At 40.9% G+C, this 23883-nt stretch overlaps 1 protein-coding gene across 3 annotated transcripts in view; it reads left to right on the top strand.

Moving 5' to 3' along the window:
* The window catches only part of adcy7 (adenylate cyclase 7), a 223251-nt gene that overhangs the window by 164821 nt on the left and 34547 nt on the right, over window positions 1-23883 (top strand). For all 3 annotated transcript variants that reach the window (XM_070898024.1, XM_070898025.1, XM_070898026.1), the window contains exons 8-13: window positions 1093-1220; window positions 5589-5747; window positions 6551-6683; window positions 13788-13979; window positions 14085-14128; window positions 20424-20504. In XM_070898024.1, the coding sequence (XP_070754125.1) occupies window positions 1093-1220; window positions 5589-5747; window positions 6551-6683; window positions 13788-13979; window positions 14085-14128; window positions 20424-20504 (737 nt within the window). The remainder of the gene's footprint in view (window positions 1-1092; window positions 1221-5588; window positions 5748-6550; window positions 6684-13787; window positions 13980-14084; window positions 14129-20423; window positions 20505-23883) is intronic.

The following is a 23883-nucleotide window of genomic DNA, read 5'->3' as shown; positions in this document are numbered from 1 at the left end:
TTTTTTAATGAGCAGTTCAACTTTAGCATGGTGGAATGGTTTCATATAACAGTTTAAACTACCATACTCTTACTAACACATTAATTTACAACCCTGAGAATTGGCACAACAACCTTTTTAATATTGTATCTATCTACCTAGAAATTCATGACCTAATGCATTTGCATTCTAATACGAACCTAGGTGAGAAAAACATTTTGCCGGCCAGTGAAAATTATAACTTTAAATTCATTATGGCATGGCAATTTTAAATGCTGCTTATCTTCCTGCTGCCGGGAGCTGACCGTTCAAAATTTTAACTTGCTTAAATGAACGGGTGGCAAGGACACCCGTCCAAAGCTGGCGAGGCCCTTTTTTTTTACACATGTACGACGAGTCCCGATAACTTATATTTTCCTGAGGGAAACATTATATATTAAAAATCTTAATTTAGAAAAATCTGTGGGGTTTTCTTTTCAATTATGTGATCTGGCAGTGCCATGGATATCTAATTATTTTTACTTTTATTTCCATGTGTCTCTTGCACCCCCTCCTTCTCCCCCCCGCCCCCCCCCCCCCCGCACCCCTACCATCTTTCCCTTTGTTCTTCCACTTAAAAAAATCATGCTTTAGTTAGAAAGGGATGGTAGTCTTGGCAATAAACCTGTCTAGTTCTCTTTCATAGCGATGGAAATAGTATGTTTTAGCAAAACACCCCACGTAGTGACTCAGCCAAGAACTGATGAAGTATGCTCAGTGAGGAGATGAGTTCATGCCAGTTGAGGCTGAGATCTATACATGTGACTGGTTGGGAACTATAATTACCAGGTCATCCTCAACATTATGGTTAGACATCTAGATATTTTTTATTATTATTTTAAATTTATATTTTTAACTTCCCATTTGTTTTACACAATTGTAAAATGAGATTTGAATATATATTAAACATTATTGGTCCATGGTAACATCATTATCATTGTTTTCATATTCATATGGGTTGGCAATTTTAAACTATAAAAGAAGTTGAATGCAGACCTTAATATAATTGGTATATTGCATGACGCATTACTCACTGTGATATAAAAATAATGTTAACACTGCTATTTTTTGTAGGAGAACGAATGTATGAGGATAAAAATTCTGGGTGATTGCTATTACTGTGTCTCAGGTCTTCCTGTATCTTTACCGAGACATGCAAAGAACTGTGTGAAAATGGGGCTCGACATGTGCGAAGCTATCAAGTATGTAATAGTGTTTGCATGAAAAACAGTTAACCAATACAGTAGTGATTTTATTATATATCTTTTTGTCTTGACTATTTACTTTTGGTCATATTGAATTGGCGGCATAGGAACTTTGTATTCCATTTTATTATATTGAATGAGGAAAAGTCAAGCTAAATTGAAAATATGCTTTACGTTAGGGTGAAATGCATCTTGGACAGTAGCAACAACCAGCGACAGCGAATCGGCGACTTGTTTCACACTAAGCAAGATTTTCTTTTCTATTGAAGTCAATGGAAAATAAGAGTGTAAAATGAGCTGTGATTTGCTACTATCCACTTTGCATTACTGCCCAAGATGACTTTAACACCATTATTGTTAAGTAATTTTATTTATTCAGTTGTATGTTAATTCCATTATGGATAATATTTTGCAATATTTCAATGGTTAAATTTAATGTTCTGAATCATTTAAAAAAAAAAATACCAATGTGTTAGCTACCTGAGTGTATCGAGCAACAAAAATAATAGATATTCATGTTCCATCCTTTATAAAAAAAACTCTGATGTGCTTAATCTTCAGTTATGTTTTTGCGATTGGCATCAGTAATATTCCTGCTGTGTGCGTGCCTGCACACCTGTTCGATTGTGGGCCTGCTACTGTTATAAACTGGGTTCAGACTGACCAAACTCATTTCTCTTCGGATTCTTACAGATTGCAAGGAGAGGAGACATAGAAAAAAAAATATCAGTCTTGCCTAGATTCAAAACTAGGCTCCAGGGGTGGAAGGACAGTGTGGTAACGAGTTACACTCGATTGTAAGGGGAATAGATAAGCGTTTCTGCGGCCGCAACCTAGACTCCAGGATGGTGCAAGGGTTAAGGATGTCTCGGAGCGGGTGCAGTACATTCTGAAAAGGGAGGGTGAACAGCCAGTTGTCGTGGTGCATATAGTACCAACGATATAGGTAAAAAAAACGGGATGAGGTCCTACAAGACGAATTTAGGGAGCTAGGAGCTAAATTAAAAAGTAGGACCTCAAAAGTAGTAATCTCAGGATTGCTACCAGTGGCACGTGCTAATCAGAGTAGGAATCGCAGGATAGCTCAGATGAATACGTGGCTGGAGGAGTGGTGCAAAAGGGAGGGATTCAAATTCCTGGGACATTGGAACCGGTTCTGGGGGAGGTGGGACCAGTACAAACCGGACGGTCTGCACCTGGGCAGGACTGGAACCAATGTCCTAGGGGGAGTGTTTGCTAGTGCTATTGGGGAGGAGTTAAACTAACATGGCAGGGGGATGGGAACCTATGCAGGGAGACAGAGGGAAATAAAATGGAGGCAGAAGCAAAAGATAGAAAGGAGAATAGTAAAAGTGGAGGGCAGAGAAACCCAAGGCAAAAAACAAAAAGGGCCACATTACAGCAAAATTCTAAAGGGGCAAAGTGTGTTTAAAAAGACAAGCCTGAAGGCTCTGTGCCTCAATGCGAGGAGTATTCGGAATAAGGTGGACGAATTAACTGCGCAAACAGCAGTTAACGGATATGATGTAATTGACATCACGGAGACATGGCTCCAGGGTGACCAAGGCTGGGAACTCAACATCCAGGGGTATTCAACATTTAGGAAGGATAGGCAGAGAGGAAAAGGAGGTGGGGTGGCGTTGCTGGGTAAAGAGGAAATTAATGCAATAGTAAGGGGGGACATTAGCCTGGATGATGGGGAATCGGTATGGGTGGAGCTGCGAAATACCAAAGGGCAGAAAATGCTAGTGGGAGTTGTGTACAGACCATCAAACAGTAGTAGTGAGGTTGGGGACTGCATCAAACAAGAAATAAGGGATGTGTGCAATAAAGGTACAGCAGTTATCATGGGCGACTTTAATCTACATATTGATTCGGCTAACCAAACTGGTAGCAGTGCTGTGGAGGAGGATTTCCTGGTGTGTATTAGGGATGGTTTTCTAGACCAATATGTCGAGGAACCAACTAGAGAGCTGACCATCCTAGACTGGATGATTTGTAATGAGAAGGGACTAATTAGCAATCTTGTGCGAGGCCCCTTGGGGAAGAGTGACCATAATATGGTAGAATTCTTTATTAAGATGGAGAGTGACACAGTCAATTCAGAAACTAGGGTCCTGAACTTAAGGAAAGGTAACTTCGACGGTATGAGGGGTGAATTGGCTAGAATAGACTGGCAAAGGATACTTAAAGGGTTGACGGTGGATAAGCAATGGCAAACATTTAAAGATCACATGGATGAACTTCAGCAATTGTACATCCCTGTCTGGAGTAAAAGTAAAACTGGGAAGGTGGCTCAACCGTGGCTAACAAGGGAAATTAAGGATAGTGTTAAATCCAAGGAAGAGGCATATAAATTGGCTAAAAAAAGCAACAAACTGAGGACTGGGAGAAATTTAGAATTCAACAGAGGAGGTCTAAGGGTTTAATTAAGAGGGGGAAAATAGAGTATGAGAGGAAGCTTGCCGGGAACATAAAAACTGACTGCAAAAGCTTCTATAAATATGTGAAGAGAAAAAGATTAGTGAAGACAATTTCCAGTAGTCCAACTTAACACTATTTAAATACATTGCACCAGAGTGGCAGAGCATGGATTCAAAAATAGGGCTCAATATCAAACAGATTGCAAGAACAAGTGAGGGGCTTTCCAACATGGAGGAAACAAAAATAATTCTGGTGGTAAGCCACATCACTTTCCGACACTTTCTAGTGGCCAATTGCAGAGTACTGTATATTTAAGCAGAGAAATGAAAAAGGATTGTTTTCTGCCCTCCCAGTTGGAGCATTAAGAGTGGTACTGTGGGACCTAAAATACATGGACAAGCAATGCAGTTGGTTCTCTTTCAAAGTGCAAATGAAATATCCTATAAAGGGTGACTTGGACAGGTTAGGTGAGTGGGCAAATGCATGGCAGATGCAGTATAATGTGGATAAATGTGAGGTTATCCATTTTGGGGGCAAAAACACAAAGGCATAATATTATCTGAATGGCGGCAGATTAGGAAAAGGGGAGTTGCAACGGGATCTGGGTGACATGGTTCATCAGTCATTGAAAGTTGGCATGCAGGTACTGCAGGCGGTGAAGAAGGCAAAATGGTATGTTGGCCTTCATAGCTAGGGGATTTGTGTATAGGAGCAGGGAGGCCTTACTGCAGTTGTACAGGGCCTTAGTGAGGCCTCACCTGGAATATTGTGTTCAGTTTTGGTCTCCTAATCTGAGGAAGGACGTTCTTACTATTGAGGGAGTGCAGCGAAGGTTCACCAGACTGATTCCAGGCATGGCTGGACTGTCATTTGAGGAGAGACTGGATCAACTGGGCCTTTATTCACTTGAGTTTAGAAGGATGAGAGGGGATCTCATAGAAACGTACAAGATTCTGACGGGACTGGACAGGTTAGATGCAGGATGAATGTTCCTGATGTTGGGGAAGTCCAGAACCAGGGGCATAGTCTTAGGATAAGGGGTAGGCCATTTAGAACTGAGATGAGGAGAAACTTCTTCACTCAGAGAGTTGTTAACCTGTAGAATTTCCTGCCGCAGAGAGTTGTTGATGCCTGTTCATTAGATATATTCAAGAGGGAGTTAGATATGGTCCTTACGGCTAAGGGGATCAAGGGGTATGGAGAGAAAGCAGGAAAGGGGTACTGAGGGAATGATCAGCCATGATCTTATTGAATGGTGGTGCAGGCTCGAAGGGCCAAATGGCCTACTCCTGCACCTATTTTCTATGTTTCTATGTTTCACTCCAAAAAAAATCTCTTGGATTAACTATATCTGTTTTGCTACATCAGCCAATTTTATGGACCAAAGAATTTTTAATAGAAAAGAAATCTGAACGGACATTTGCAGGAAAATTTGACTGATGCCACACAGCATAGTTTGTAGGGAAAGTCTTTCCTGCAACTGGTGACAATCACAGGTGGTTTCCCATGGATTATAATTCCATGTCAGATCTCCCCAGCAGTCAAATGAACATGTCAGGGCAGGGCTGGGTAGTTTTATTATTACTGTCAACATACCAGTAATTTCTTCATGCTCAACCTATTGCATCAGAAGTGCAATATGGGAGTGTGGAGAATTAATTTCTACTTGCTGCTGCCATTTGCATTTTCCTTGTATAACATCGAACTATCTTTAGCAAAGAAGAACTGAAGATTGACCATGTTTCATTTGGGGAGAATATTCTGTGTAAAGGATTACAATGCATTCTGGTAAAAACAAATTAGTGGGACTGGTTTCTCTTGTGACTCCTACGTCTGATTTACTGACCTACCAGCGGTTCATGTAAAATAATTTGGTTTTAAGAACTGGGAATACTACAAAAAAAGTGAGCTATCTGTCTCTTTTTTTTTTGTCCTTTACAGGCAAGTTCGGGATGCAACAGGAGTAGACATCAGTATGCGAGTTGGTGTTCATTCTGGCAATGTACTGTGTGGTGTCATTGGGCTTCGGAAATGGCAGTATGATGTTTGGTCACATGATGTCACCTTAGCTAATCACATGGAATCTGGAGGAGTGCCTGGGTAAGATTTTTCACTGTATTTAGACTCTGACACGAGCCACCGTTTCTACGAAATACTGTTTGTTTAATTTGTCAGTTAGATAGAAGTAATTTTAATATGGATTCCATGGTGGCTCAGAGGTAAGGACAGTGGGGTGCAACTGATCAGGGCAATGTTATGGAGATGGAAGTAGGCGGTCTTTGTGATGGAGAGGATATGGGGTGGGAAGCTCAGCTTGGGATTTAATAGGATATAGCGGAACTATTTTTGTTGCTGATCACTAATTTTAGTGAAAATGTAGATGTGAATATAATGTGGGAGACATTGCTTTATACTCTCATCAATATTTGTGCTGCAAATGGAAGAAACTACATTCTAGATTACTTGTGTGGCGTCGGTTTCAAATGTTTATGGTTTAAGCATCATCTTCAAAATCATTTTCAAAGAAGGAGTTCCAATACTTAGAAAGTGATTTGATTTTATAACTTTCCTCAAATACAAAAATAGATTTATGGAAATGACTTCTCCACATACAAATATAAACTACATGTTCAGAACTGGTGGTTTACAGAAAATTTCACATTCAACTGTTGCTTAATTCATGAGTGCCACAGGCAGGGATGAAGTATGGCAGTTCCTGCACAAATTGTTTGCTGTCCATAAACCACTGGTTCTTTGCATGTTTTATTTCTAAGACTTGCCTAAACCAATATATAATCTAGTTAATTTATTTTCTGGGAACAAAATGCCACCAGCAATCAGAGTTAAAAGTGCATTGAAGTGAAAGTAGGTTTATTGATTGTATTTTGTATTTTTTTGTTTAGTCGTGTGCATATCACTGATTCAACGTTGAACAATTTGCATAAAGCGTATGAAGTTGAAGAAGGAAATGGACACCAAAGAAATGCCTACCTCAATGAACTGAAGCTCAAAACATATTTGGTCATTGATCCAAGGGTAAATATTTAATGCTAATTCAATTATTTACTTTGTTTCAATAATCTCAGGAGTTGACTTGTCAGATATTACCTTGTTATATACACTACTCAAGATTGAAATATATTGGATTATGTGAAAATATGTTAGTAATGCAAATTGGAGACCTAATAGATTATTTTGGATATTTGCAGATAAAGTTTTCTGCACAGGATCATCCTCTGCATACCACAGAATTAAGCCCATAATTGGACAAAGTCAATAATTGGGTATCTGGACCTAATCTTGTGGTATGTGGAGGTGTCTCATTCAATGACATGGTAGATATTTTTGCTTTTCTATTATGTATACCACACTGAGTTTGTTTAAATGTAAGAATAGGAATGTCCCATTCAGCCTATCTAGATCACTGTCATTCCTATTTGAGGACTCATTCTGACTATTTTTCTTTTGCTTTATCAGAAATGTACAATTTTTCTGCCTCTGGGGGTCATATCCAGAACAGGAACCTATGATCTTTTTTCCCTTCTCTAACCCAGGTACCAGGAATTGAACTTGGAACTTTCCTGATCTGTATCCCTCAGTTACTCGCAGCTTAACCAGCCAAGTCATTGGTTTATAACAGTAATATAGCAGCTCAATGGTTAATAGTATTATGAACATAAGAAGTAATTCTTGTATCTCCTAGAAGGTGATTTTCCTTGCAGGCAGCAGAAGGAGCTTGCATCAAATCAGTCCCACCTGTTGGACTGTTCAGCCACCAAAGAACTCACTTTAGGAGTGGAGGCACGTCTTCCTCGATTCCGAGGGACTGCCGATGATGATGATGATGATGATGATTTTCCTTGTGGCCTCTCCTGCTGCCTTATCGCAACTTTGCTGGAAATCCAATTTATGTAAATGAGGTTTCCATTGTAGCTATGGTGGCTCAGTGGGAGAAACCCACCTCATTAATTGAGAAGAAGCCTTGAAAATGGTTAGAATGAGGGATACAAAGTACTCTGGAGATGTTGCTGCTCTGGAGGTTGATTGATGTGATTTCAGGTGTTGATACTGGTCGACATATGTCTTATCTCTGATTAGTGAGGGGCATGGGGGGTGTTTAGATAAGCATCAAGTGTTTGGTTTGATGAGATGTATGAACTCTGGGGCGGTTGGTATGCATCAAATATCTAGCCCTGTAGTGTTCCTAAATTTCAACAGTTCAGTAAGTTCCTTTATCTGCTCTACAAAGTGTCTTCAATATTCTAACTTTGAATTTGAAAATTCTCGATACAGCCTCTTAATGAAAGTTCTTCTTTACATCTCTCTAGAAGTTGAGTCTGGAGTTGTAAATTCACTTTGCTTAGACATTGCAACTTGTTACTAATAGCTGATCAGTAAAACATACTTGCCGGCTTCAGATATATTTCATGCTTTTTGTTCATTGAATTCGGTTTAACCAGTAATGTTGCAGATTTGTCATTTTTAAAGAATTGCTGCAATTTGAATTATTCTCTTGTATCAACTCAAAAGAATGTGCAAATGGTTTGCATCCAGTACTGCCAGTGTAGGCAACGGAGGAGTGATAGATAATGTATTTGTTTAAGACGTAGTTGAAACTCTTAATCATTGGTCTGGTGATGAAGACTAGATTCTGTTCTAGGGATTGTACTGTACTTTTATCAAGCCAGAGCGAGCAATGTGTGGGATGTTCTTTTCTGCACAGAATTTTACAATACACTACAGAACTAATGGGAGTCTGGAAACTTGGTTAGATACTGAGCATACAAATGTCATTCAGAGAATTAAAGTAACTATCTTGTGGCTGCTTGGCTATCTACAATTGAAAATGAATTTAATGAATCTGTGACTCAAAATGCTATCGTTTGGAATTCTTGCAAATTGCTGTTGATGTATAAACAAAAATAAGTACATGTTTGAATTTCCTGAGGAATCCTTTATAATGTGACCTCTTTATTAAACATTTGTTGAATTTAGTTTCATTAATTCATCCCTACTACAAGGCTTTAAAAAAAATAGATCCCTCACGAGAAGTTTCTTGAGGTTGGGATAAGTAAATGGGAGATTATGGAATCAGCCAGTAGAGGGTAAGCAAATGCAACTCGCAATGAATTTTTGTCCCAATTTTAATTCTCTATTTAGGTAAATTGCTCACCCAAAGGCTTGGACATTTACTGAGTGGAGAATCAGCTGGTATGTGCCCAAATCTTAGTACACTGTGGTGGGAGCATTTTAGTACCAACATGCAATGTCACTACATTGCCGATTCAGCCATGGGAACAGTTGTAAATTTGAAGCACAGTATATCAACATTGGTGAGATGAATTGGCCTGTCTTGTTGGTAATTTATGGTTGTGCAAGTGAATCATTTTGAATATTATTAATGTCTGTGGTAGTATTGAAGAGGAGTACAAAAGCAAGTCCCATTGTTATAGTGTCTCTTGTATATTCCACTTGGGAGAGGAATGTCTTCATTAATAAAACTGAGCACAATTTAACAAACTTGGCACAACTATTGAAATTGACTAATCCAATATCACTCTCAATGCAACAATGATTGGTGTACAAGTTAACTCAACCCTGGTTTGTGAACCACTGCTATATGTTTTGAGGGGAAGGGGTGTGAAAATCTCAAATGAGACTGTACACAGCTGACTAATCAACCACTGCTGTCCCGGTTGGTTGATTGTTACCAATTCCTCTGGTATGGACACCTCATGCACCACCTTGACCCTGCCAGAGGTTTCACCACCAAACCACCACCAACATGGAAGAGGCCATGAGGCAGACCCAGACCAAGATGGGATGATGATATAAAAGTGCTCCTTAAAAGATAAGGCACACGTGAGAGCCCTGAACCGTAATGGTTGGAAGAAGCTGGTGACGGCAACTTCCTCTTACGAGTAAGCCCCTAGATGATTGGCTACTGTTCAATAAAATGTCTGCTTTCAATAGTGCCTGTTCTAAAACATAGAGTTGAAAAATGTATAATCTTTGTTAAAGTAGCATGTTCCAGAAGAACACCATTGTTTGAAGCACCACAGTGCTTTGATTAAACAATGCACAAAGCCTTGTATAGTCTTCTCCTGCATATTTTGTCCCTCAACTTTATCTGGGGAATATATTTAAGAGGCCATGTGAGAATGGTATGGGACAGAGTCCAGTTTATTTGGGAAGAAACAGTAAGGACTGCTTTAAGAGTTTAGTGTACTTTGGGTAGGTTGCAATAAATAAATTAGAAAGTATTTGTAGTGGTGTTGGGGCGGGGGGGGCGGCGGTGAGCGAGGGGCGGAAACGGTTGGTGTAGGTTAAGCACTGACCTTTCACCTCTGTGTCATGGGTTCAGATCCAGCCTGAACTAATAAGTCTCCTCTGTCTGCTAGCCATAGGTATCCTGCATACAATGAATTTGAGCAGTCTAAATCTACTTTCTGACCCTAATTTAACAAGCATGCTTAGAGATGACACAGGATAAATGGCTGATAAGGGAAAAAGATGGAAAGAAATATCACACTGGTGAAATGGGGTGTTGCTGTTGTAAGCTTGGGGCTGAAGTACATTGTTATTCAATGTGGAGGGAGCTTTAGTCTGCATCTTGCTGTGCCTTACATGTCCTGGGAGTGCCTGAAATGGAAAGTGCTCCATCCTGGTGCGGTAACATCAATCACCTTTAGTAAGTCCAAAATACACACAGAAAATGTATTAAATAGGAACATCTATTGTGCCAGTACCATTGTGACTAGTAGAACTTTATTTGTAGCATGAGCCTTTTCAAAAGTAATTCTATATACTTTGAGGTTTCGTTATAGCTGGTGAACAGCATTCAATTGCAGTGTTGGTGGAAGGCTAACAGCGGATAGCACAACCAATAAGCAAAGATAACTTGAAATAATGGCTAAACGCTAACACCAGGAAAAAGTCATTTGTGAAATGATTGTAGCGGTTGATAGTATGCTGATTTAACATGTTACCTGGCTTACAAATCTTGGCAATGAAATTAATCATGACTGTAACTGTGATTTAAGATTGCATTTATACAGAACTGTAGAGCTTTGGTTTAGTACCATACTGAAGGAAACTCCAGCATGTTGTCAAATGAGGTTTAAAACATAGAAACATAGAAAATAGATGCAGGAGTAGGCCATTCAGCCCTTCGAGCTTGCACCAAAAAATACTCGGGGGTTTCTCTTGCATAGAATATACAGCACAGAAACGGCCATTTGGCCCAACCAGTCCATGCTGACATTTATGCTCCGCTCGAGCCCCCTCCAATGCTTTCTCATCTAACTCTATCAGCTTAACCCTCTACTCCCTTCTCCCTTACATGCTTATTTAGCTTCTCCTTAAATGCATCTATACTACTCACCTCAACTACTCCTTGTGGTTGCGAGTTCCACATTCTCACCACTCTTTTGGACCTCCGTGGTTTTTGTAAACATTCCTGGAGTTATAGAATGGTTACAGCAAGGAAGGCGGCCATTCGGCCCATCAAGCCTGTGCCGGCTCTCTGCAAGAGCACCTCAGCTAGTCCCACTCCCCTGCCCTTTCCCCGTAGCCCTGCAAATCTTTTTCTTTCAAGTACTTATTCAACTCCCTTTTCAAAGCAGTCATTGAATCTGCCTCCACTCCCCTTTCAGGCAGTGTGTTCCAGATCCTAACCATTCGCTGTGTATAAAAGTTTTTTCTTATGTCACCTTTGGTTCTTTTGCCAATCACCCTAAATCTGTGTCCTCTGGTTCTTGACCCTTCTGCCAATGGGAACAGTTTCTTTTGATCTACTCTGACTATACCCCTCTTGATTTTGAATACGTATATCAAATCTCCTCTCAACCTTCTCTGCTCTAAGAAGAACAACCCCAACTTCTCTAGTCTATCCAAGTAACTGAAGTCCCTCATCCCTGGAATCATTCTCGTAAATCTTTTCTGCACCCTCTCCAAGGCCTTCACATCTTTCCTAAAGTGTGGTGCCCAGAATTGGTCACAATACTCCAGTTGAGGCCGAACTAGTGTTTTATACAGGTTCATCATAATTTCCACGCTTTTGTACTCTATACCTCTATTCTTGAAACCCAGGATCCCGTAAGCTTTTTTAACCGCTTACTCAACCTGTTCTGCCACCTTCAACGATTTGTACACACATTCCCCCAGGTCTCTCTATTTATGCACCCCCTTTAGGATTGTACCCTTTAGTTACTATTTCCTCTCTCCATTCTTTCTACTAAAATGTATCACTTCGCACATTTTTGCGTCAAATTTTAGCTGCTAGGTGTCCGCCCATTCCACCAGCCTGTCTATATCCTGTTGATGTCTTTCACTATCCTCCTCACTGTTCACTATACTTCCAAGTTTTGTGTCATCTGAAAATTTTGAAATTTTGCCCTGTACACTCACATCCAAGTCATTAATATATATCAAGAAAAGCAGTGGTCCTAGTACCGACCCCAGGGGAGCACCACAGTAATCCTTCCTCCAGTCTGAAAAACAACCGTTCACCACTACTCTCGGTTTCCTGTCACTTAGCCCATTTCTTATCCATTCTGCCACTGTCCCTATTATTCCATGGGCTTTAGATTTTTTGTCAAATCTTTAGACAGGTTGGATGATGCAGCATGCACTCTTAAAACATTTGGAAGTTTTAAGCACTGGCAGGGGAGCTCTGCGCATATGTTTAACCACTGTGCACAGTTTTTTTTTCTGGGCAGGAGAACAGCTGTTTCCAGGCAGTCTAAACTAGGCCCTGCCTAGCTGGAACCAACATAGCAGCTACTGGCCAGAGTGGTAGCTGCAATATAAATCTACTATCAGCAAGGGCAGACATCTATGACTAGGTCCAACACCGCCTCCAGTGTGCCAGCGCAGCCTTCAGTCGCCCGAGGAAGAGAGTGTTTGAAGACCAGGACCTGAAATCTGGCAGCAAGCTTATGGTCTACAGGGCTGTAGTGATACCCGCCCTCTATGGCTGAGACGTGGACTATATACAATAGACGCCTCGAAGCGCTGGAAAAGTACCACCAGCCCTGCCTCCTCAAGATCCTGCAAATCCACTGGGAGTCGACGCACCAACGTCAGTGTTCTTGATCAGGCCAACATCGAAGCACTGACCACACTCGATCAGCTCCATTGGGTGGGCCACATCGTCTGCATGCCCAACACGAGACTCCCAAACCAAGCGCTCTGCCTTGAACCCCTACATGGCAAGCGATCCCCAGGTGGGAGAGGAAATGCTTCAAGGACACCCTCAAAGCTTTGATAAAGTGCAACATCCCCACCGGTATCTGGGAATCTCTAGCCAAAGACCGCCCTAAGTGGAGGAAGATCATCCGGGAGGGCGCTGAGCACCTCGAGTCTTGTCGCAAATCAAGCGCAGACAGCGGAAGGAGTGTGCGGCAAACCAGACTCCCCACCCATCCTTTCCTTCAACCACTGTCTGTCCCACCTGTGACAGAGACTGTAATTCCTGCATTTGAATGTACAGTCACCTGAGAACCCACTTTTAGAATGGAAGCAAGTCTTCCTCGATTTCGAGGGACTGCCTATGATGATGATGATGATGATAAACGTAACATCAAAACTGATAGTTTAGTAGGACAGAACTCACCAAGGTGATACAAAGCTCTGTTGGGTCAACAGCATTATCCTGGTGTGAAACGTGGTCTTTGCTCATAGCAGCATGTCGAAGGCTAAGCATTTGAAATGTGCACGTATTGATGGATGCTTTGTATCAACTCGATACAACTTGAGGGAGAGGGGAGACAAAAATAAAAACCAGCTGAGATCAATAATCCCAAAGAGAGATCAGAAATTATGCACATATCAGTGGAGATTCATAGAGACCCTGGTTGATTCTTGATGACAGAATGGAAGTGGGCAGAGAAAGCACAAGGACATAGACGGCTCGACTATATCAAGGAATGGATGAAAATCAAGGTCAATCAGGTGGCTGAAGGAAAAAACAAACTGCTAGTTGAAGCCTTTTTACCCTCCCTTGCCGTATTGATAGTGCAGCTGTTTTATTTGCAATGTATTCAAAAGTGAATCTGATGCGCTGGAATATCATGTGTCTTATTGTCATTCCTTAATTATTACGGTAAATGTTCAATGACACTGATATATTGTTAACAGACCAAACAGCAAAGCCTGAAGACCCGGCACCTACCAAAGCCAAAACATGTTAATGATGGGCTGAGAATGAGGGCCTCTGTCCGTATGACACGATACTTGGAGTCATGGGGTGCAGCAAAACCATTTGCCCATTTTCAGCAACGAGAAAGTGTTGGCAGTGAAATTTCAGCACCAAATGGAAAGACGAGGAAGGTACGTATGCTGGAATATGCTTAAAGATAGTATACAGCTCCAACAGTTTTGCTTTGGAAACAGATTAATACATTTTCAGATGTTTGTTTTTTCTCTTGTGTTTAGGAAATTCCCATGCGTTCTCTCGGAATTCACAGGTCATTAGATAGGTAAGTTTTCATCTGCTGGTACGGCTGCAACATTTTGTGCGGGTTATGAGCTACAAATATTCAGTCGTAATTCAAAAACCCTTAGGCAAGACAACAGGTTCTGCTCTTCAGCAGAACTATTTTAAAAATCCCCAATTTTGTGCTCTTTTGTTTTTCTCTGAAGATGTTGACTCATGCTAGGGCACAATTTCACAGCCACAGCATTCTTTCTATACTTCATCTTTGAGCTGAGACAGTGAGTTTTGGCAGTTTATTTAACCATAAGGTGCATCACAGCCAAGCCTGACCTGACATCACTGGACACACTCTCCTGCTTACACAATCAGCAGATTTCATTGGATAGCGAAAGTGGGAACAATAACTTTTTTTGCATTTCCAAATCCCAGGGACAGTGTGAAATCTTCCTAGTTTGTATGGCTCGGTACCACACCAAACTTTGCCTTTTCCTTATTAAAAATATTAATGTTGAAAATTCTAAGACTTGCACAATGGCTTGGTGTGGTGTGGTGCTGTGTCATCAAGAAATATAGAAAATAGGTACAGGAGTAGGCCATTCGGCCCTTCGAGCCTGCACCACCATTCAGTATGATCATGGCTGATCATGCAACTTCATTACCCCATTCCTGCTTTCTCTCCGTACCACTTGATCCCTTTAGCCGTAAGGGCCACATATATACCAAGAAGACCTCCCGTTTTAATTCCTGCTATATACTGAACTATCTGATCTCAGTGGAGCAATGCGGGCGCACTCCACTACACATCAATGTCTTTGGGACTGGCACAGGGTAAAATTACCTAGGATTCCAATTTCTAATTGCTCTCCAGTGGGCCCTGATGCAAATGCTTTTGCATAGACTTTAGGTGAGGGCAGATTCGGCTCAGCTATTTTGCCTTGAATGTCTTGTCTAGGGCCGTGTCATAATACCCTGTTACAATACAAAGGCCCGGATTCTGCGGTCAGCGGTGAACAAACGACGTTAGCTGTTCATCACGCTTACACTGGTCCACAGCCTTTCTATGGGCTGTTGCACTGGAGCTTGCAGTGGTTAGAAATCCGAAACAGCGTGCCACCCTCTACAGTGTGAGCAGGACAAGCAACTGTGTATTTCCTTAACCAATCAGATTAAAGAATCCTTACTGAGACACGCAGAGTCTGAGCAGGAAATGTAAGTTAAAATATTTAATTCAATGCCAAATAGTGTACAGGAAGCAAAATAAATAGATGGAATGAAAGCTGGGATTAACAGAGATAAAGGAGACTGAAAGAAAACATTTTAAAAAAACTAATTTAAATTTTAAAAAATCTGCAACAATAATTAAAATCTGAAGGACTGAGACTCCACAACTATAAATGTTCATGTTCAATGCCAGAGATGTTAATTTGCAGTAATTAAGATTGATCACGCTGTTAAAAATTCACTTACACTTGAATGGACAAGCCCTAACTTCCTGGCCTATTTAGTGGGTATCACATAAGTACAGCAACTTCACACCATTCCATATGTTTGTGGGAGGTCTCTTGGCGAGATATAGGTATAGTGAAGCTTCTGGAGGAGCAGGGCAACTTAAACAGCAACTTCCTGATTTCCGTGTTTAATTGCGTACGTGTGGTTGCCAGAAGTTGCTATCTGAATTACTCTTTAATAACGATGAGCGCTGATAGCCAATCCGTTATTTTTACCGCAAAATCCGTGCCATTGTTACAGTTTCGGGCAAGAGAAGATTTTTGGTCCACCTAGCCCAGCTTTTCACAGTATTCCCTTGGTGCCTTTCTAATAACCCTGAATCCCAATTGTTGACAAGAACCTGCCTAATTCCTTCTTGAAGCCCATTAGCTTTCTTGTTCCATCACATGTGCTGGTAATCTGTTCCACTTATTTACCACCCTTTTAGTAAAAAAAACTCCTGCATTTCCTATTTTCTTTGTTGTCCTTAATTTGAAAATATGACCTTTTGTGTTTAGATTCTGAGCACAGCAAAAAAGCTTACTTGGATCCAATTTGTTCAAACTTTTCATAATTTTAAACACTTCTATCACTTACTCTCTTGGTCTCTTTTCAAGAAAGAAAAGACCCAGGGAAGACAAAACAGCCTTGGGACCGTGTGTGGCACACTTTACCTTCATCTATTACCCTTGATGCATTTCTACGTTATACACTCTTCCCAGACATAGACTGTTAATTAAACTGAATTTCAATAATGTTCACTCTCCCTTTTCTGCTCCCCAGCAAAAGAAGGTAAGAGCATTTTATTAGGAGAAAGCGTTCTTCCAACTTTAATACTACATCTGAATGGACTTATTAAAACCAAGTTATTTATGACAACTATTAGTTCTCGATATTTTCCCTGTTCTATGGGGAAGTCACTGACCTGCACTGAGGATTGGCTCATGCATGAAGAATGGCATTTTGGGTGGAGTCCCATTCAGCTGCCAGCACCTGTAGAACTGTACCCTGGTATGAGTCACTGCCTTCAGGAAAATTGGAGGAGAGATGTCCTGTCTCTCCAAATTAATCATCAGCATTGATTATATATTTTTTAAATTTGCATCAAAAAGCTCCCTTTAGTTGTCTCATTATTACGAATTCTTCACATTCTACTTAGTCAAGCTAAAACAATCTACATGAGAACATTATCTTTTCTAAAAGGAAATCTTATTGCAACATTAGCATATCCATATGTGTCATCTTAAGCAACTGAGACTGATCGGAAAGAAACTGGCACTTCTTTTCTGTCACAGCATTTACAAATGACAAAATGTAGCACCAACTGGTTGATTATGTTGTATTCTGTAAATAAAATGACCCATAATACAACTAAATCTAAATTTCAGGATGCTAAAATACTAACTGGTACAAAACATCTTCATGAGGGTTCATGATCAACGCCATACACTCCAGTATGGATTATGTTATTATTACATACACTTAAATTATGGGAGCAAAAGATCATTTTTAGATGGGTCCATGAATGCAAAACTATTTTATTTGATTTCAGAAAGTAAAAATGGTTTGGAAAGTCTATTTTATACAGTATTAACTTGCAAATAAAAGGAAACTGAGGTTTTTTTTTGATGCACCTTAATTTTACATACAACAAATGTTTCACAGCACACCTCAATGATCTCTGTCTTCAAAATGACCTTGCATTACTTACTAGCTGCAGCAATTAATTTTAATTGATTGGATGGTTCCAGAAAATCTTTTTGTGCAGTTTTGATTGATGCTAAGAATTTAGATTTGCACATTGCTCCCTCTGTAGTCAGAATCATACAACAGTAGTGAAACAGTAAAATTGTGTGCCATGGGGCGAATAATTATGCCTTAGCTCAGATATATTGTTATTGGTCAAGCAGCATTGTCGAGAAAACACAAGACAGTTGAAGTTTCAGGTATAAAACCTTTGCTCAGAACTGAAAGACATTACAAAAGAACAGCACATGAGAAGGAACAGAACAAGGGAAAAAGACACGTGCCGACATTCTCACATGCACATGCACACCCATTGAAGTTTAACCCTTAAAAACGGGTGGGTTGGGGTCAAGTGAGATGTTAAAATTTTTTAAATCTCAAACACGACCCCAACCCACCCGCTTCTGGGTTTAATGGAAGTGGGATAAGGGCTGGGCAGCAAACCCACTCCCAGGAGGTAGGTTGGCCATTTAAATATTTTATTGAGGCTGGCAGCCTCAGACTTGACCTGCTTTGCAGGTTTAACGCTGGCTGGCCAGGTTTCTCAGGTTTCGGGAAACTCGGCAGCTGAAGGGAGGCGAGGAGAGCTTTGGGGAGAAGATAAGTACCTTTACAGTACTGTTTGTGGGCCAGAAGGCACAGGACTGCTTCCCCCCCAGCCTCCCCAAGCTTTACCCTCTTGCTTTGGATTGGACGCCCCCATACACAGATGGGGATTGCACCGCACCCCTCCCAGTAGCAGCTGCAGGCTCCCAACCTGGGGCTGCGGCCTGCTCTGGAGTGCTCCCTGCCTGACTGGAAGCCAAGCCTGTCAATCTGAGTGACTTCTGGGGTGGAGGGAGGGGGGTGGCGAGAATCCTGCTGTTCTTTTTAATAAAAGTTTGGGTTTCCCATCCGAAATTCCAACCCCCGCCGGTCTACGAAACCCGCCCCTGCCAATATCAGGGCCAATGATCCAGATGGACGTGTAAACCGGCTTTAGGCCCTTTGAATATGTTGATTAGGAACCAAACGCCTTTTCAAAATTAGTCAGCGATGAGTGGGGGAAATGTTAGGCTTGTCCTGCTCACGGTTCTTCAGCAGCCCCTGCATCCGTCAATGAAAGGTATGTTGTGAAACAATTTTTTTTACAAAAACACCTTGCTGTGAAGCTAGGAGGAGCAGCAGTGATCCGCTACTTCACAGGCAACTCAATCGGCTCACCCTCGTAGCTCGCTCCAACTCTCTGGCAGGCTGGTGTTATGCAATTTCTACCTCTTCATCCTTTCCTGTATGTGTGTCTGTGTTTATTTTTCCCCCTTTGCCTTGTTTCTTCTAATCTAAATTCTTTTTACGAAAGTACCTGCTGGTCCCGGAGGAACGAACACTTGCTCTCCGAGGCCTAGATGTGCAGCCCAGTGCAGAGGCCCACATATGTGCATCCTGGGATCACATGGGTCTGGACCACCAATCACAATGTAGTATTCTCATTCATAGTAATGGGAGCTCTGAGTACTATCAAAGAGAATATCCCTAAAAATTAGAAAAACAGAAATTAAAAAAACACTTAAAAAAAAAAAAAAATTAATAGAAATTGCATTAACTTAAATGTTTTAGAGAAGAATATTTGTTTGAAATTTAAAAAAAAATATTTTAATAGTGTTAAAAATAAACTTACCTTCATAAACAGAGTTTTTAATATAAAAATAAGTAATTTTTTTTTATCTATTAAAACTCTTACGCTGGTAAAAGCAGATCTTACGCCTGTGCCTGCCCGCGAAGGCCCTTCTCCCAGGGATGTGTGCGATATGTCATTGACAGATCGCAAGTGCCAGATTCAGGTGCATGCGCTTCGCGCGCCTTAACCCGGAACTTGCGGGGCCTCTTCGGGCACATGCGCACATCGTACTCACCCAGAGAGGCCGTAATTTCAGGGCCAATATCTTTCAGTTCTGAGGAAATGTTTTATATCTGAAATGCCAATTACCTTGTGATTTCTTGGCGGATGCTATCTGACCTGCTGAGTACCTGCAGCCTCTCATGCTTTTGTTTCAATAATTTAATTAGCTTGAATTCAAAGCCGACTGGGGCTTTGGTCCAACCTTTTGGTGGTTCTGTTGCTAAAAAGTTATAGTGAGCTTCCTTAATGCTGCTTTTATAGCACTCTAGTGCCACCAACTCTTGACATGTAGATCTTGTGCAACCAGCAGCAACAGCAAAGTAAGCTATTCAGATGCATTAAGACCACTGGCTGGGGAAAGCTGTTTTACTGAGTCTTCCCAATAGCTGATCCAAAAGAATCTGTTGGATTTACTTTTGTGTTACTGCCAGCTGCGTAAGATTGCTTGTTGGGAGCCAATAGCATAAAGCGTTATTTAACAACAACTCTTGGCTGCACCCAGTTTTAAAAATACGTTTGCCCTGTCTACTTAGTCATATATAAATATGACACTGAAATCTACTGAATCGTTGCCATTGCACTATTTTCATTTAGTTGATGAATTGAGTGAATTTTGCTTTCTCCACACAAGTGCACCTAATTCTTGCATCTCAACCACTTGTTTCAGTAAAGCATTTAATTTCAAACATACTGTGACTGCACCTTCAATTTGTCATTTTGATTACCTGTTATAACGCCTTCAAAATATGAAATCTTCTGGTCTATTTACAGGAATGTTGCTGTATTTGTTGAAATTAATTAGCAACATCTACCAAAGTAACACTCATTTGATACAAGTAGTCAGTCCTAGAGATTTTGTAACGGGAGTAACTTTTTTCTGAAGTGCACTAATTTTTACTGCTTAAAAGTTGATACCTTCTCATTTAACCTTACATGCTATTACATGTTTTGAGAATATTGTGGTTTTCAACACTGGACATGCATGTTATATAACCCCACATCAGTTCCCTTAATGCATTTTCAGTTCTAATTTATTTCATTTCTTGATTCTTCAGTCGTCATAATAAGTGGCTGCAAGATAACATTTGAAAGAGCTTTACACAAGCAGCTGTCGTGTAGTACAAACGGCTGAGTAACTATAGACTTTACACACATGATGTATGGGTTGCATATTTGTGAGAAATACTGTGTATATTGTATCTAGTAATTACAATCTTAACTCTAGAAACAAATCACAAAAAAGACGATTTGAAGAGGAGCTGCATGAAAAAATGATAACAACAATTGATGGGCTAAATTCACATAAGTATGTAACATTTTAATCTTTTTTTAACTGCATTTTAGTAACCTTTGGATATTGAAACCCTTGTGAGTAATCACTGAACGTAAAAAATATTCCAAAATAAAGCAACAATCTTAATTTTGGGAGCATAACAATAAAATGCTCTTCCTTGTATTTTTGTTTTATATTCTAAGTAAAATAATTTTAAAATTCAATGTATGGTGCAGTACAAATGCTAGAAAGGACCCTGGTTCAATTCCAAGTGTAACTGAGCTGGCTGACCTGAGTTGGAACATTAGTTACAGTTCCGGGAATAAAAAAAACAGAGGGCTGGAGGCGAGTTGGGTGGGAAAGTGGTTTGGGACCTTGCTGTGAACCCGCCACCATGCATCTTTACCAAATGTCGGGTCTGTCAGCGCTGACCTAACAGGCAGCAGTGGGGGAGGTAATTACAATCTTTAGTAGCTAAACTGCGTTTCTAAATAGCATATCCACTACAGATTCAGGATGCTGCAAGTCTTTACACGTCTCCATCCAGTCTGACCTCATTACCGCTCCCACCATTGATAGATCGTTTCTGTCATCTATAATTCACCTACCATCTATTGCATCAGCAGGAGTGCCCTTGAAACTCTCACCTTGGTCCTCAGAATCCCACCACAATCAGCCCCAACACCAGCATCGCCAGGCACACCAACAGCACTAAAAACAACTCCAACCTTCTCCGTAATCAACTGATGCTGCATTTGACACAGGGTATCAGCACCTGATCACATTGCTGCCCGGGAGGCCATGGATGGCCTCACCATGGCCAGATTTACTTCACTTGATGCTGTACACCCTGGTTGCCACATGATGCACCAGGTTGGCACCACCCCACACCAGCACCATAAAACATCCCTGCAATGCCCAAGCCATTCCTTTCACACTCCTGACCAATGGGTGGTGTATATGTCTCCCCATTCACTGCAACTCACTAAGCCACTTCCAAAGGTGCACACAAATCTATCCAAGAACGCAAAGTGTTCAAAATAAAGGTTTCAATGTTTGACACCACATTAACACAAACCTTAAATGAACGTTGGCTAAAACACCTAAGTGCCTACCCTTGTATGCTGTCAGTTGGTATGATTGGACTAGGATAAGGGTGAGTGTGAGGGGTGACTAATGAGATGGGGAAGTGATAATGTAGATAGAGAGAGATGGATGGGTCGAGGTGCAAGGTAAGTTGGTGTGAGTAAGGATATGCAGGAGTAGGGTAGGGAAGGCAGAGTGATGGGGATGTGATGAGAGGCACAGCAGGATGATGTTGAGTGTGGCTTGGTACTAATGTTTCGTGATCTACAGGCATCATTTAAACATTTGTGGCGCTGCACCCAGGTCCAGGTCCTCCTGACCATATCCCTGCTTGTGATCTCCTCTGCAATGTGTAACCAGATTGTGTTAATCTCCTGGGGAAGTCTCTTCTGCCCATGGGAGGGGAAGAGGACTCCCTGTGTGCTGCGACTCCCTCCACAAGCATATGGAGGGAGCCATGGGAGAGCCTGGGTGCAGCAGTGCTATGCTCGTCAGTGTTTGCAACACCTCAATGCTGTAGAATACTGACAAAAACAAATGTCAAAAGAAAGTTGGCCATGGTCTCTGTAAGGAAACTGGTGATGTCACCAGACCCTGCTTCCTCTAATTTGCTGGGAAACTCGCTGGGCGGGCTTAACAAGCCCAATCAAGGGAAATTCATTTCAGAGGCCGGGATGGAGACTGCAGCGGGATCAGAATCTGCTACTGATGTCGCTCGCCACAGACCCACCGAGGTTCGTACAATCGCAGCCAGGCAGTAAAATATTGTGATCTGGAAAGTGTGTGTGTGTGTACGAAGACTTGAGTTAATGAAAGTATCAAGCTTAGTTGTGATGCCATCCATGGTGATGAGCCCATTACTATCCATTATCTGGGCTCAAACATGAAGAACGGCCATTTTGGTGAAGAACTGAAGGCGTCAATTTCCACAATTAATAGAAGAGAGATACTGAAAGCTCAACAGATTTCATTTTAGATTTTTTTTTAAATCATTCTCTGAGTTATGCAGTTCAAATACACTGACCTCACTACAGCGTAGTGGATATAATGGACGTGGTTGACATCATCTTTTATAAAATGTATTGCTTCAGAATTTTGCAGGGAAGCATTTTCAGCTACAATACACTAACCAAGTATATTGCGCAACAATTTATCACAGAACATTAACAGACAAGTACTTCTAGATATTTTGCCAAAATATTTTACCATTTTACTAAATCTGGTTAGGTTGGATTACTCATCTATATGTAATTAAATAAAACTCTTGAATCAATCAATCATGTTTGTGTTTGATGCAATATAGCAATGTGCATTACCAAATGAATACTCGGTCTGTCTATAAGAGAAGGTAAATAAGCAAAGCACAGCTTATTCAGTTACACGAACTCAAGATCTAGCTTGCATCCTTAGAACAACAAGGGGAAGCAACTTTCCTTTTATTTTTTACAAATGTGTGATTCTTGAGAATGGGGTTAGGTGTAATGGGGAGAATCTCTTGTAAGTGGGCACAGTCGAAGGAACTTTATTCTGCACCTGTCATCTTGATTAAGACAAATTGTCATCACCCCCAACACACGTTTGTAGATTGTGCTACATTATACTCTATAGCACAGAAATGCCATTTGGCCCAACTGTTCTGTGCCAGCCTTTATGCTCCACATGAGCCTCCTCCTACTCCTCTTCATCTCACCATATCGGCATACACTTCTATTCCTTTCTCCCTCATATGCTTATTTAGCTTCCCCTTAACTGCATCTGTGCAATTTGCCCCAACTACTCTACACATTCCACATTCTCACCACTCTTTAGGTAAAAAAAAGTTTCTTCTAAATTCCTGTTGGATTTATTAGTGATTATCTTATATTTATGGCCTCTAGTTTTGGTCCAGTGGAAACACTTTCTCCACACCTACCTTATCAAATTTCTACCCTATCTACCCTACCCTCTGATTATCTTAAAGACCTCTATCTGGTCACTCTCAGTCTTTTGAGAAAAGAGCTTCCGTCTTTCCTGGTAGTTATAATCTCTCAGCTTTGGTATCATCCTTGTGAATCTTCTTTGTACCTTCTCCAGTGCCTCTACATCCTTTTTATAATATGGAGACCAGAATGTACATAATATTCTAAGTGTGGTCTAACCAATGTTTTATGCAAGTTTAATATTATTTCTCTACCATATATCCAACAACAAATGGGCAATAAATATTTTAATAGTTTTTATTGTCTTTGAGTTTAAATTTGGGGGAGTTTCATTGGCCTCAATTTTGGCCGAGCCTGTTTTTTGGCACACTTACCAGAGTTGCACCGCTTATCTATGTACTGAGGTG

Source organism: Pristiophorus japonicus, chromosome 13 (genome assembly GCF_044704955.1).
Source record: "Pristiophorus japonicus isolate sPriJap1 chromosome 13, sPriJap1.hap1, whole genome shotgun sequence".
NCBI lineage: Eukaryota > Metazoa > Chordata > Chondrichthyes > Pristiophoridae > Pristiophorus > Pristiophorus japonicus.
This window is presented reverse-complemented; position numbering and strand designations above follow the sequence as displayed.